An 11,933-nucleotide genomic window follows, 5' to 3' on the forward strand; every position below is an offset into this window, starting at 1 on the left:
AAAGGCAAAGGAAATCGTGTTCAAAAATCCTCATGTGAGTGTTAGAGAGATAGCACGAGAGCTAGGCATCGGTCGTGAGATGGCTCGTTTGATTTTGGTGGACAATTTGTGTATGCGACGTGTCAACGCCCGGCTTGTTCCGATTCACCTCAATTTGTTCAACATTATCAACGATTTTAAGGCCAAACATTCAATAAATACCATCGAACAGCCACCGTATTCACCTGATCTTGCACCGTGTGACTTTTTCCTGTTTCCCAACCTCAAATTACCACTCAGAGGAACGCGTTTTGAATCCATAGAAGACGTAAAACAGAATTCGCAGAGGGAACTCAAAGCCATACCGGAAAGCGCCTATAAAAAAAGTTTTGATGATTGGAAAAACGTGGCATTTGTTGTCCTTCTATGGAGCATATTTTGAGGAGATAAAATAAATATTGATGAAGATTAAGAATTTTGCGTTTTATTTATTTATGACCGGAAACTTTTCGGTCACAATGTAGACATCCTATAGAAGTTGAAATAGAAACAATTCAGTTTAAATACAATAAATATAATCCTATATAAAGAAAAACAACTTAAAATTGTTGAATATTTTAATGTAAATTAAAATATTTACTTTAAAATTAATTTATTTCAAATTTACTAAGAATAAAATTAGTTTATTTCCAAAAGTATTTTTAAATTAGGCTTATAGTTAAGATTGCTAATAAAGATTTGTGTTGCACCCTGTATCCTCTTATATTTAAAATAAATAAGTTCACTATTTGTATCTATATTAAAATAATTGTGTTACATATTATATTTTATTTTATACTGTATTTATTATATATTATTATATAGCCATTTGTCTGGATATTTTCTTTTCAATGACACTTATTCAATTGTAAATTTATTGTCGTTTGAATTATAATATTCTTTTGTAGGAATTATAGGCAAAAGTTAATTTATTTATAAATTTATATGATATATTCAATTTAAAAGAAAGCACATTTGCGATAATTGTACCAGTTAAAAACCAGCTAGAATTAATATAATTATTTAAATATATATAAATTTAAAACGCAACATATGAAATTTAATACTGTAAATGAATGAGAATTTTATTTTAATTAAAAATTAATTTTAATTAAAAACAATTTGTATCTTATAATTATATTTTATAATAATTTGTTTTATATATATTGCATATTACTCAATTGTGGTCGAATGTATAACAGTTACAGTTTATACCAAACGTAAGCACTAAACAAAGCATAATGCAACCCTGTCACATATGAAAATGAAATAAAAAAATATTGTTTGACAGTTAGTTTTCTGACTTAAGGTCATATTAAGTATAAAATAATCAACAAATAATTTAAGTTACAAATGGTTAAACAAATATTAATGATATGTTTAGGTAAATTTCAAACTACAAAAAAATATCACAACAATTAATAATCATGCTATAATTAGGCAACATATGCCGTTCTCCTATTGCGGAGGCTGTTATGGTGGACACAATTTCCAAAGCCGGTCTGTCGAACGAATGGAAGGTTGATAGTGCGGCAATTGGTGGGTGGCATGTTGGAAACTCACCAGATCAGCGTGCACTTAGTACTATGAAAAAGCATGGGCTACCATATAAAAATAAAGCACGACAAATCACTTCTAAAGATTTTAATGAATTTGATTACATTTTTGGAATGGATGATGAAAATATGAGCGATTTGGAAAGTCGCGCACCTGCGGGCTCCAAAGCTAAATTACTTATGCTTGGTAATTTTGGTCTTGAAAAATCTGATCGTATCATTGAAGACCCATATTATGTAAGAAAATAAAAATTATTGATAAAAATAAATGCCAATCATATTTATTTTTGTAGCAAAGAGGAGATGCTGGTTTTGAAAAGGCCTATCAACAATGTGTCATTGCCTGTGATGCTTTCCTAAAAGATGCTGTTGCTAATAAACTTTAATTTTATTTAATTACTATTTTATTGTTACAGAAAATTTATTTTAACAAAGTTGTTAGAGTGATTATTTAAAATAAATCAAAAAAAATTATTGTCAAAATTCATTTGTCATTTTACCATCTGTTGGGTAAGTATGGTATACGAGTAAATATCGACTTGGGCTAAAATGAAATTATTATTCGTGTGCATTGGTGAGTGTTTATTATATTAAATACGTTTAATATTGTAATAATAAGAAATATGTTTATATAATTTAAGGAAATACATGTCGCTCACCAATGGCTGAAAGTGTTATGAATCATTACATAAAAGAGCGCAATTTAGACTGGGAAGCAGACAGTGCCGGTTTAAGAGCATGGAACGTTGGTTATGCGCCGGAAGAACGCTGTATAAAAATATTATCCGAAAATGGACTTACTACAGCCCATATAGGACGAGAGGTAGAATTTTATTTAAAAAACTGACTACAAAAATTTTGTGATGAAATACTTAGTAACGTATAAGACAAAAACGTTATGTATATAATTGGAACCGATTTAACTATAATTATACAATATATATGTTCATATTTTCTTAAATTTTAAATCCGTATAACTTGCATAACCAATTGTTTCCAATATTTACAAAATGGAACCGTATATTGAGTTAAGCGTGTTCTAATCTATAAATTTAAAGTTTTTTTTTATAAAATATTTAAAAATGTTTTAATAACATATTTTTAAAATAGATAAAAATTGATGATTTCTATTTATTCGACTACATATTTGGAATGGATGAGAGCAATATGCACGAATTAAATGCTATAGCTATCGCAGCTGGTGCCAAATGCACTACCAAAATTGAATTGCTAGGTTCGTATCTTGGTCGTGAGGAAGATAAAATAATACATGATCCTTACTTTGTAAGTCGAAGAAAATTTTTGTATTAATTTAAATTAAAAAATACATATTTTTAGTCGACTGGCTTACAAAGTTTTAGATGCGCATACGCCCAAATATCGGAGAGCTGTCAGAACTTCATTAAAAAACATGCATTGCAATAGACTAAAATATACTTATGAACGTATGTACGTAAAGCTAGTGGATACTCGGTCAATAATTTTTAACTATAGTTGAAAATTAAAGTGTATTTTATATAAATATATATAAATTTCTTATATTTAATAAAGTGTTATATAGGATATTAAAATCTAGTTGAAATATTATTATTTTTTTAATAATATTAAGCTTGCTACCGTGGTACTAGAACCTAACTTAGGCACAAATCAGCCACGTCAACCTAACTTAAGTTACGCTTAAATATCTGCTTAATTTTGTTCATTTCACCGAACATTGTTCATGAAATAATTTTAATATAACATAATTGTTCAATATATAAAATTTATAAATAATTTGCAAATCATAATATTATAATCGTAAATATTTTACAATTATCAACTATATCATCAACTACTTACTTTACGAATATGAACTATACATTTACTAATTTAAGTCAAAAAATATATCTACAAAGTTCTATCTTCGAAATAATTGTGAGAAACCAGTAAGTTAAATCATTCTTTGAAGTGATTGTGAAAAGTAGCAAGTGAAATCTTTCATCGAAATGATTGTGAAGATCTAGTGAGTGGACTTTTGCTAAATTGTCAAATAATGTGGATACAATACTTCAAACAAGGAAGAAATAATATGTGAATTATGGGGTTCTACTAAAGAGGTTTTCAATCTAATGGACTGATGATAAATATAAGTACTATCAATAATTTACATATTAATTAGTTGATATTATCGATTATTGATGTTATGGACTTTGAAAGCTTACAACTATTAAATTTATTTCCGCAGTAAAAAACCATTCTAACGATAACCCAGCTTGAACAGAACTCAATAAAGGAATGAATGCAAGCACCAATAATTAAAACACTTTGGAGACAAATTTGAAGATCAAAACTAAACAAAACAAGGCAAATGTTTGAAGGGCTATGTAATATCATAAAATAATGTATATGCTATAAAACAGTCACTATACAACAGAGTTTAATGTGATCAAATTGAAATGGTGATACTGCCTTTATAATAATTAATTATAACTAAATATATGGTAAATACATGAATTTAAAAAAGTTAGGGTGCAGAAGACATGAAAATTTATACTCGAGCACTTTGTTAATATATTCTATTTGAATAGAACACATTGAGATTACGATGTTTGTTCTCATATTTAATTTATATAGCAAAATATATATAAAAATCTCTGAACACAGTAACAACAAGAAATACTGACAGCATTTTGACAAAAAAAAATATTAGACATAAGGAAATAAAAACGTAGATAATTATATTGTGGGTTAAAGAATGTATTTAGTATATAATGTTAATAAATTCTTTAAAAAAGATCAACAACAAGTCCCATTAAAACGCGGTTTAAAAATTCATCCCAGGATTGTTCCAACATATCAATTGCGTCAGTTAATTCTACATCATTTAATGCTGAATACTTTAAAGAATTCCAAACTAAAGACTTTAAAGTTTTCAGACCAGAATAATTAGGTGCCAAACTCATAATTGCATAATAAAAATCATAACTAAGGCCTTTAGCATTCCAAAAACCTGGATCGTCATTAGAAATAACTATTGGCATATCATCAGCTAAGAAATAACCTGCTGGATGGTTTCGCAAATCCCAAATTAAATCCAATACTTGATTTGAGATAGGAGTCACTTCTATACCAATACCACGTTCTTTCACCGTCTTCATTAGCACAGGATGTTTAATTAGTGCAAAACCATGACCAATACGTGTGGTATTTAATAAAATTGCATCCACTAAATTCAAATCAATGGAACTACCATACCAATCTGTAAATTAAAAACTTATTAATAGATATTAATAACAGTATATATACAGACACACTTGTTTCCCCAGCATGAAAGAAAAATTTCGCAGTTTTCGGTACGTCTTGTAAAATGGTTGAGAAAGTATGCAAGGCTTTACCTTTATCTTCTTGACCAACCAAGTCAAAACCAACAATAAAATGAGGATACGCTTCACTAAAAGATTAATAATTATATAATAGATAATAATTAAATAAAATAATTAATATAAACTTACTGCATTCGCTTAAACACTTCGAATTCATTTCGTATACTTTCTTTTTCCGCACCACGATGTGTCGAGTATATAATTTTGATACCAAGAAAATCAGGATGTAATTTTTTGAAGTCTTCAACAATGCTTATTAGAATTTGAATTGTTTCATCGGGCTTTTTATCATTTCCATTCGCATCATAAGTCTTAAATTACTTAAAATATAATATCTACACTATTAGTTCTCTAGTTTTATACCTTTTTAAAACGCATGCGGATTTCAGCATACATTATATTATCCTGGTACATCTCTTCCAACATCCGCCAATGGAATGCTCGAAAAGCGGGTTCGAATTTTATTGCATCTCCCAATGTGTCAAACATATTTTGAAACTTCGTCCAAACTTTTTCGTCTGTATTATACTCGACTATAAGCGATGAGTTTAAATAAATATGAAAGTGGCTTTAAATTAATTGAAAAAAGCTTGCTTCATATTAAGTATCATACTAAGTATCTTTGGTATAAACCAAAATTCACCTACAGAGTAATGATAAATGGCAATCTGACCCTACAACCAGCTCAAAAACTTATCAAAACCCAACACTTCTATAGTATCACTGATCAACTAATACTATAAGAATGATACTAGGAATAAATATGCAATACTCCTAAAGGGTCAATATTCAACGATTATGAATTTCAAACTTTACTTTATTATTGAAAATTAATTGAAAAAAGAAATAGTTTTTATAAAGATAGAGTAAATTTTATAAAATTAAAGTCTAACACTAAACCTTATATTATATCATAGATTCTATCATATAAAGTGTTTGTATCTCTGTTAGGTAGTAAGATATAGAATCGTCTTTTCACTAATAAATCTTTATATATGTATTAATAATATTTAACGTTTTAGAACTGAATTTATATCCCTTTTAATTAAACATTTAAAGAATTTTTCATCTTTATTTTTAAAAAATTATTAAATCCACCATATAAAAGAATAAATCCACCATATATATATATACCATATATATAAAATAAAAATTTAAAAAAAAATTTGTTAATTAAAAAATTTAAAAATTAAAATTAAAGTCAATTTAAAATTTGTTAAATTGACAAAGTTAAATTAATATGTTACATTATTTATATATATATTTATATGTTTCATATAATGTGTAACATATTTCTATTAACCTTTAAGTCAATTTAACAAATTTTATCCCTATAATACATATATTTAAAATATTTTTCTATTTACATTTTTTAAGAAATTAAATATTTCATTATTTACATACTTACATTCCGGTGATTCAGTATGTAAATTAATTTTTTGTTCCAACACTTTATCATATCGTACACTACTATTCATTCTTTGTCGTTCCACATCCAAATTTTCGTATCTTGTTCGACATTTGTGTTTCCCCATATTTTCACGAAATGTCAAAATAGTAATTCCATTCGTATTAACACACTTCTTCATTCCTCCCATATAACTTAGGTTTTTGATAACCCAATTAGAGCTAACAGAAGCGGTATTATGAACATGCAGTATGGCACCCTTAGGCATCTCTCTAATAAATTGAAATACTTTGCTGCGATCTATAAGAGGTTTGGCTTTGAAAAAATGCATACCAGGTGTATTATGGTCGGGCCTTTCAAAATTTTCAGATAGTTCTAACAACTTTAAACGCATAAATATATCATTAACTTGTTGCTCCTTTTCACTGAGCTTCATATTGCCACCAGAACTTATGGACTGTTCCTCTGCTATTAAGGCATTTCGTTCTTTCTCATAAACTTAAAAATAGAAATAAATTAAATTACTATAATGTACTAAAAAAATTTAAATATTTGAAATGTTTTAAGTACATGGATTCACTTTGGGCTTAGGTGCAAATATGGGATCTTCGAAAAGAACATTGTTGATTTCATCTCTTGGTTGTTCTATTTCGCTTACAACTATAGCTACTCGTCCATCTAAATCGAAATTTGAAAAGATTTTAAGTATATGGAAATAAATCTTAAGACGAGTCACTGCTTACCGATGCCTTTTAGTTGATTTATCGCAAGGTAGAGCAATAATTTAATTGTTAATAATTTAAACATTTTTTTTTGTTGAACTGCAAGAATTAAAAAAAAGATCTTTAATTGTTGGTAATTTAATTTGTTTATGCAAATTATTTATTTTTCATGTAATATTAAGAGACATTAGGAAGACTGCAGTTATTGTAATGCATTATTAATATTATTTTATTCAAATTACATGTTTATGTGGTGTCAGAATGCCATTGTTCAGAAGGCAGATGATATAAGAAGCGTCTTATCAATTAATATTAGTAGAACCTGTTACTATATATATTTTTATTAAATACTTATATCAAGGGCTAGAGAGCTTTAAAAATTTTTATTTAAAAAAACACTTTTTTATTTAATTGTCTGCAATGAAAATAACTATATGTTAATTAATAACTACAATAAAATCTTCTTTTCTTTCATGGTTAACAACTAAATTAGATATTCCAGAGAATTCATCGTTTATCTTTGTCAATTAATCACATAATAAATATGAAATATTTACACAATCCAATGCTTGGTGTGAGAATAATGATTACTTTTTTCTAAACTTTCAAGAATAACTATATGTAATCCAAAAGATGACAGTATAAAAAGTCAACTCTTGATAAAAATGTTTAATATTTACGTTATATATTCGCTATAATAGGATAAAGTACATATATAGTATACTTAAGATCACTACAAGATAATTTCCTATATAGACTTTTTATATAATTGGATCATTTTTAATGAATTTATCAGAAAGTTTTTTATTTATTTTTATTTACTCCTATTTGGTTTAAATTAATTTAAAAACAAAACAATATTAGAGCAGTTTTGTGATATATAGAAAAAATATGTATTCTCAAGTTAAATCTAGAGATTGTCCGTAGACATTTTTTTGTAATATAATTTTATATTATTTTTTGTGAATTTTGTATAGTAACGTTTTTATAGTTCTCTTAATACTTCTGTTTGTTTTAAGAAATATTTGATTATAAGGGGTTGAGTTGGTAACGAGATGTGCGACACCCTACATCTTCCTTTCTTTCCCTTATACCACATCCATGTTTTCTGACTAAGATAAATCTAGACCTTTAAGCACTAAGGTCTGACACAACTGCAACAATAACAAATTATGACCCATAAACTAAAAAATGTAGTCAATTAACAAAATGACGACAAAAATAAACTTCTGCTCTGGACAGCCTGTTGACAAAATACCAAATCAGTGATCCCGAGAGCACAAACTATCGGACATCTGGATGATTTTAATGGGTTGAAGAGTCTCACACTGACATACTGGAATATAATTTCACACACTGTCCTCCGGGTCAGTGATGGAAATCATCTCCGTTCAATCCTCAAAGGTTATTTTAGTTGGTTAAAGTTTCATATTGCTATATAAAACTATGAAAACTTTATATGGCTTACAGCGAAAGTATAAAAATGTTGGCGGTGTAACGAGAACAAAATCTAGAACAGTCGGTATTGGTATTTGTAGACGGTAGACATATCAGCAAATGTAATTTTTTAAGTAAAAATTCATTCATCTAGAAATTCCTTTATACAAGTTATACTTCAAATTATACTTCTACTAAATTGTATTACTAAAACCGCATACAATAAAAAAACTCTATATATTTGACATGAATTGAGCACTAATTGCTTGCATAAGTGGAATGAAAGGGTTTGTTTACTTTATTTTAGTTTAATTCAATACACAGTGCGATATTTTGGATGTTTTGACTTAATTAATTTTGTAAATGATAAATGATTGATTATTGATTATAAAATTGATTATTTTGATTTATTATAAAAAATAAATAAACTAAAAAAATTGAATTTCCAATTCCTTACAGTGACTTTGAGAATCAAAGAAATTTGTCGGGAGAACATAAATAATTTTAGTATAACTTAAATTGTTGTACAAACAAATATGATACTAATATCATATATTAAATAATATATAATAGTTAAAATCATTATTTGTTTAATAACTCATATAAAATAGATATTTAGAAGCCGGAACAAAGGAAGTTTTTATATAGAACTAACACAGAACGTTTATCAAAAAAACTATACTAAAAGACACACTCTTCTTTCTATTAATTAAAATTAAATACAAGTAATTATATTTAAATCTTATTAAAAAAATTATTTAATAAATGCATCTCTAAATTTATTTTTATCAAATAATTTAGAGATGACTTAAAAATATATGTAAATATCGTAACAATCCTATTACCGTGTAGTGAAGAGAACATTATATTGACATATTATATTGACTTGCTCTAATACCTTTTGTAGTTATATAATATTTTAACAATTTTATTTTTAATTAAGTTTAAAATACAAACCATATTTTAGTTAGAAACAAAATTTTTAAATATATTTTTAAAATGAATAAATTAAGAGCAAGGAGGAAACAGTGTAGTTAAAATAAATAAATAAATTATTATCGACAAATTTATTACTAATTAAACAAACTCAAGCAACGTAATAATTAGATCTAATTTTAAACATCTGTTTAGAGATTTTTTTTTTTCTAAAGTACGTTAATTGATAAACAAATTAGCAAAATTCTTAAAACCGCAAGAATCTAATAAAAAAGAAAATTTTATTTTGGTGAGTACTTCAATAATTTGGAAAAACATTGCTATGATGCTATGACTTCTAATTTATAAAAATAAAAATAAAATATAAAAATAATAAATTTATAAAAAAATAATAATATTTTTAAAATACTTCTGTTCTCATTAATAGACAAATTTTTAAATTACTTTATGTTAGATCAAAAGTTTATGAAACTGAAATAATATTTTAAGATATTAAGTATATATATATATTTTAAGTATATATATTATGGTTTAGAATTTTCCTTAGCATAAAATAACTAGATACGCAAAAATCGTAAAGACCAATCAGTAATACGTGTAGTCATATATACATATATATTTATAAATAATACTATTTTACGTATCATAATGTACGATATCCGGAAGTAGTTTCTTACTTCAAATGTGTAGTAAATTTAATGAGTACTTGTGGAGGATTGGGGCCACAAGTAAGTACAAACAGATATGCAGATTATTTCAGAGAACTCGAAGCAAACAAAAAATATCTTTAATAAAAATCTGGTAAACATTATATATCTTTTATAAAATTTCATATGCTATTAAACATTCATACCACATTAAAATTATTTTTCTTTATGGTTTAATATTAATTTAAACAAAAATTTTTTTATGATATTAAAGCACTTTAAAAGTTTTAATCAAATTTATGTATAATAATTTTTTCTAACATTATATACTTTGTATAAAAGAATTCTGAACATATCAATTTTTTTTAATCACAATTTTTAAAAATTATATAATTATTTCACATAAATTTGTAAGTTCTGAATTTTTTAATATTTAACCCATTGTTATACGTCATGTTCATAACCATATACATATAACCAGGATTTTTAAAACATGTATATATATATGTATTTTTTTTTGTATATATATAAAATATAACCAGGAATTTCAAATAAAAGAACAATAGTTAATTTATTCTTTAATATTTAGTTTCTCCCCTCCAAAATAATTATCATGAAAGGCGTTACACTCGACAGAAATGTATAGCCCAAGGACCCTCTGTGAATTTTCTTTTATGAACCATTTTTTTAAATGCTTCCTGTAACTACTTGTGAAAAAAAAATTTTTTTGAAATGATTCTGTACTAGTTTGAAAAATACTTAAAATTTTAATTAAAAATTTTACAAATTATTAATGGAATAATTAATAAAAAAATGTATTAAATAATTTTCACTTGATAAAAATATAAGTGAGCTGTTTTCCTTTTCTTTACCCGGGGCAAAATTGTTAATAATTCAATATTTACAATTAATTATTATATCTTCTATAATTTATATAAATTTAAAATTTTAATGAAAAACTAAATAAATAAATAAATTAAATTAAAATAATTTATTATAATAAATAAATAAATTTTTAATTAACATTAAAATATTGTTAACCAATTTTTTTTATTTGGTGAGTCCCTAAAATAAAGAATTTTCCATATTTTTTTATTTTTAGAAAGCAATATTTCTTATTAATTTTTATAATTTCTAAAAGCAATATTTCACATCCATTTGTATATACTTTTTTTTTGCAAGCGAATTGTTAAAAAATATTTAAAAAAAATTAAATTTAAATTTAATTAATTAATTAAACTCAATTGTTAACTGTACTAACAAATTATAATTGAAATGCATTGAACAAAATTGAAAAATGTATATTATATAAGGTAAATATTATTTTAAGCTGATTCTTACATTTAAATATATACTCTTATACAGATTAATTTCTTTATAGAAGTTTATTATTAGAATATTCCTTTTAACACTTAAGAATTGACATATAATTATTATTTTATATATAAAACATATACATATATAGTATATTTTTCAAAATTAGTACTCCGGTGAGGTAAATTTTTTTACATGAATTATAAAAAATTTTTCTTTATAGTATAACTTTAATTATTACACTGACATTAATCTTTCATATTTAAAATTAAAAAAAATTTTTTTATGGAATAAAATTCAAAATAAATTAATTTATATAAATAAATATATAAATTAAATATTTTATAAAATATTTTATAATTTAAAATTTTATTTAAGCACAAAACCGTGTTGTTTTCTCAAGCGCAAATATATAACTAAAGACACTTTGAGAAAAACATTACAAATTTAATTAAATAAACATTTTTTATTAAAAAAACAAAGAACCGAACCAAAAATTCTAATTAAGAAAACCAGATAAAAACTAGCTTTGG

At 25.1% G+C, this 11,933-nt stretch overlaps 3 protein-coding genes across 3 annotated transcripts in view; 2 read left to right on the forward strand and 1 right to left on the reverse strand.

Annotated features, from left to right (window-relative positions):
- Positions 1-1,315: 1,315 nt before the first annotated feature.
- Positions 1,316-2,024, forward strand: LOC119680064 (low molecular weight phosphotyrosine protein phosphatase 1-like). Its single transcript, XM_038092698.1, has 3 exons — positions 1,316-1,402; positions 1,459-1,811; positions 1,868-2,024. Exons 1-3 carry the CDS (start codon positions 1,372-1,374, stop codon positions 1,958-1,960), a joined length of 477 nt encoding a protein of 158 aa, XP_037948626.1. The 5' UTR covers positions 1,316-1,371; the 3' UTR covers positions 1,961-2,024.
- A 20-nt stretch (positions 2,025-2,044) lies between these two features.
- Positions 2,045-3,056, forward strand: LOC119680065 (low molecular weight phosphotyrosine protein phosphatase 1-like). The gene is made up of 4 exons (XM_038092699.1): positions 2,045-2,148; positions 2,216-2,397; positions 2,685-2,858; positions 2,913-3,056. Exons 1-4 carry the CDS (start codon positions 2,124-2,126, stop codon positions 2,997-2,999), a joined length of 468 nt encoding a protein of 155 aa, XP_037948627.1. The 5' UTR covers positions 2,045-2,123; the 3' UTR covers positions 3,000-3,056.
- A 1,210-nt stretch (positions 3,057-4,266) lies between these two features.
- LOC119676238 (adenosine deaminase 2-like) overlaps positions 4,267-11,933 on the reverse strand; it is a 46,861-nt gene continuing 39,194 nt past the window's right edge. Inside the window, exons 2-8 of the mRNA XM_038087475.1 lie at positions 7,088-7,144; positions 6,915-7,022; positions 6,345-6,842; positions 5,300-5,469; positions 5,066-5,247; positions 4,868-5,004; positions 4,267-4,812 (exon numbers count right to left, since the gene is read on the reverse strand). Coding sequence (XP_037943403.1) covers positions 4,340-4,812; positions 4,868-5,004; positions 5,066-5,247; positions 5,300-5,469; positions 6,345-6,842; positions 6,915-7,022; positions 7,088-7,144 — 1,625 coding nt within the window. The 3' untranslated portion in view covers positions 4,267-4,339. The remainder of the gene's footprint in view (positions 4,813-4,867; positions 5,005-5,065; positions 5,248-5,299; positions 5,470-6,344; positions 6,843-6,914; positions 7,023-7,087; positions 7,145-11,933) is intronic.

Source organism: Teleopsis dalmanni, chromosome 2 (genome assembly GCF_002237135.1).
Source record: "Teleopsis dalmanni isolate 2A chromosome 2, ASM223713v2, whole genome shotgun sequence".
NCBI classification, from domain to species: domain Eukaryota; kingdom Metazoa; phylum Arthropoda; class Insecta; order Diptera; family Diopsidae; genus Teleopsis; species Teleopsis dalmanni.

What these genes read in the sequence shown, in the direction of transcription:
- LOC119680064 (XM_038092698.1), top strand. Translation starts at nt 1,372, where the DNA reads ATGGTTAAACAAATATTAATGATATGTTTAG. An exon ending in AATATTAATGATATGTTTAG is followed by an intron (nt 1,403 to 1,458) that starts GTAAATTTCAAA and finishes TGCTATAATTAG; the next exon opens with GCAACATATGCCGTTCTCCT. An exon ending in TCATTGAAGACCCATATTAT is followed by an intron (nt 1,812 to 1,867) that starts GTAAGAAAATAA and finishes TTATTTTTGTAG; the next exon opens with CAAAGAGGAGATGCTGGTTT.
- LOC119680065 (XM_038092699.1), top strand. Translation starts at nt 2,124, where the DNA reads ATGAAATTATTATTCGTGTGCATTG. An exon ending in ATTATTATTCGTGTGCATTG is followed by an intron (nt 2,149 to 2,215) that starts GTGAGTGTTTAT and finishes ATATAATTTAAG; the next exon opens with GAAATACATGTCGCTCACCA. An exon ending in CAGCCCATATAGGACGAGAG is followed by an intron (nt 2,398 to 2,684) that starts GTAGAATTTTAT and finishes TTTTTAAAATAG; the next exon opens with ATAAAAATTGATGATTTCTA.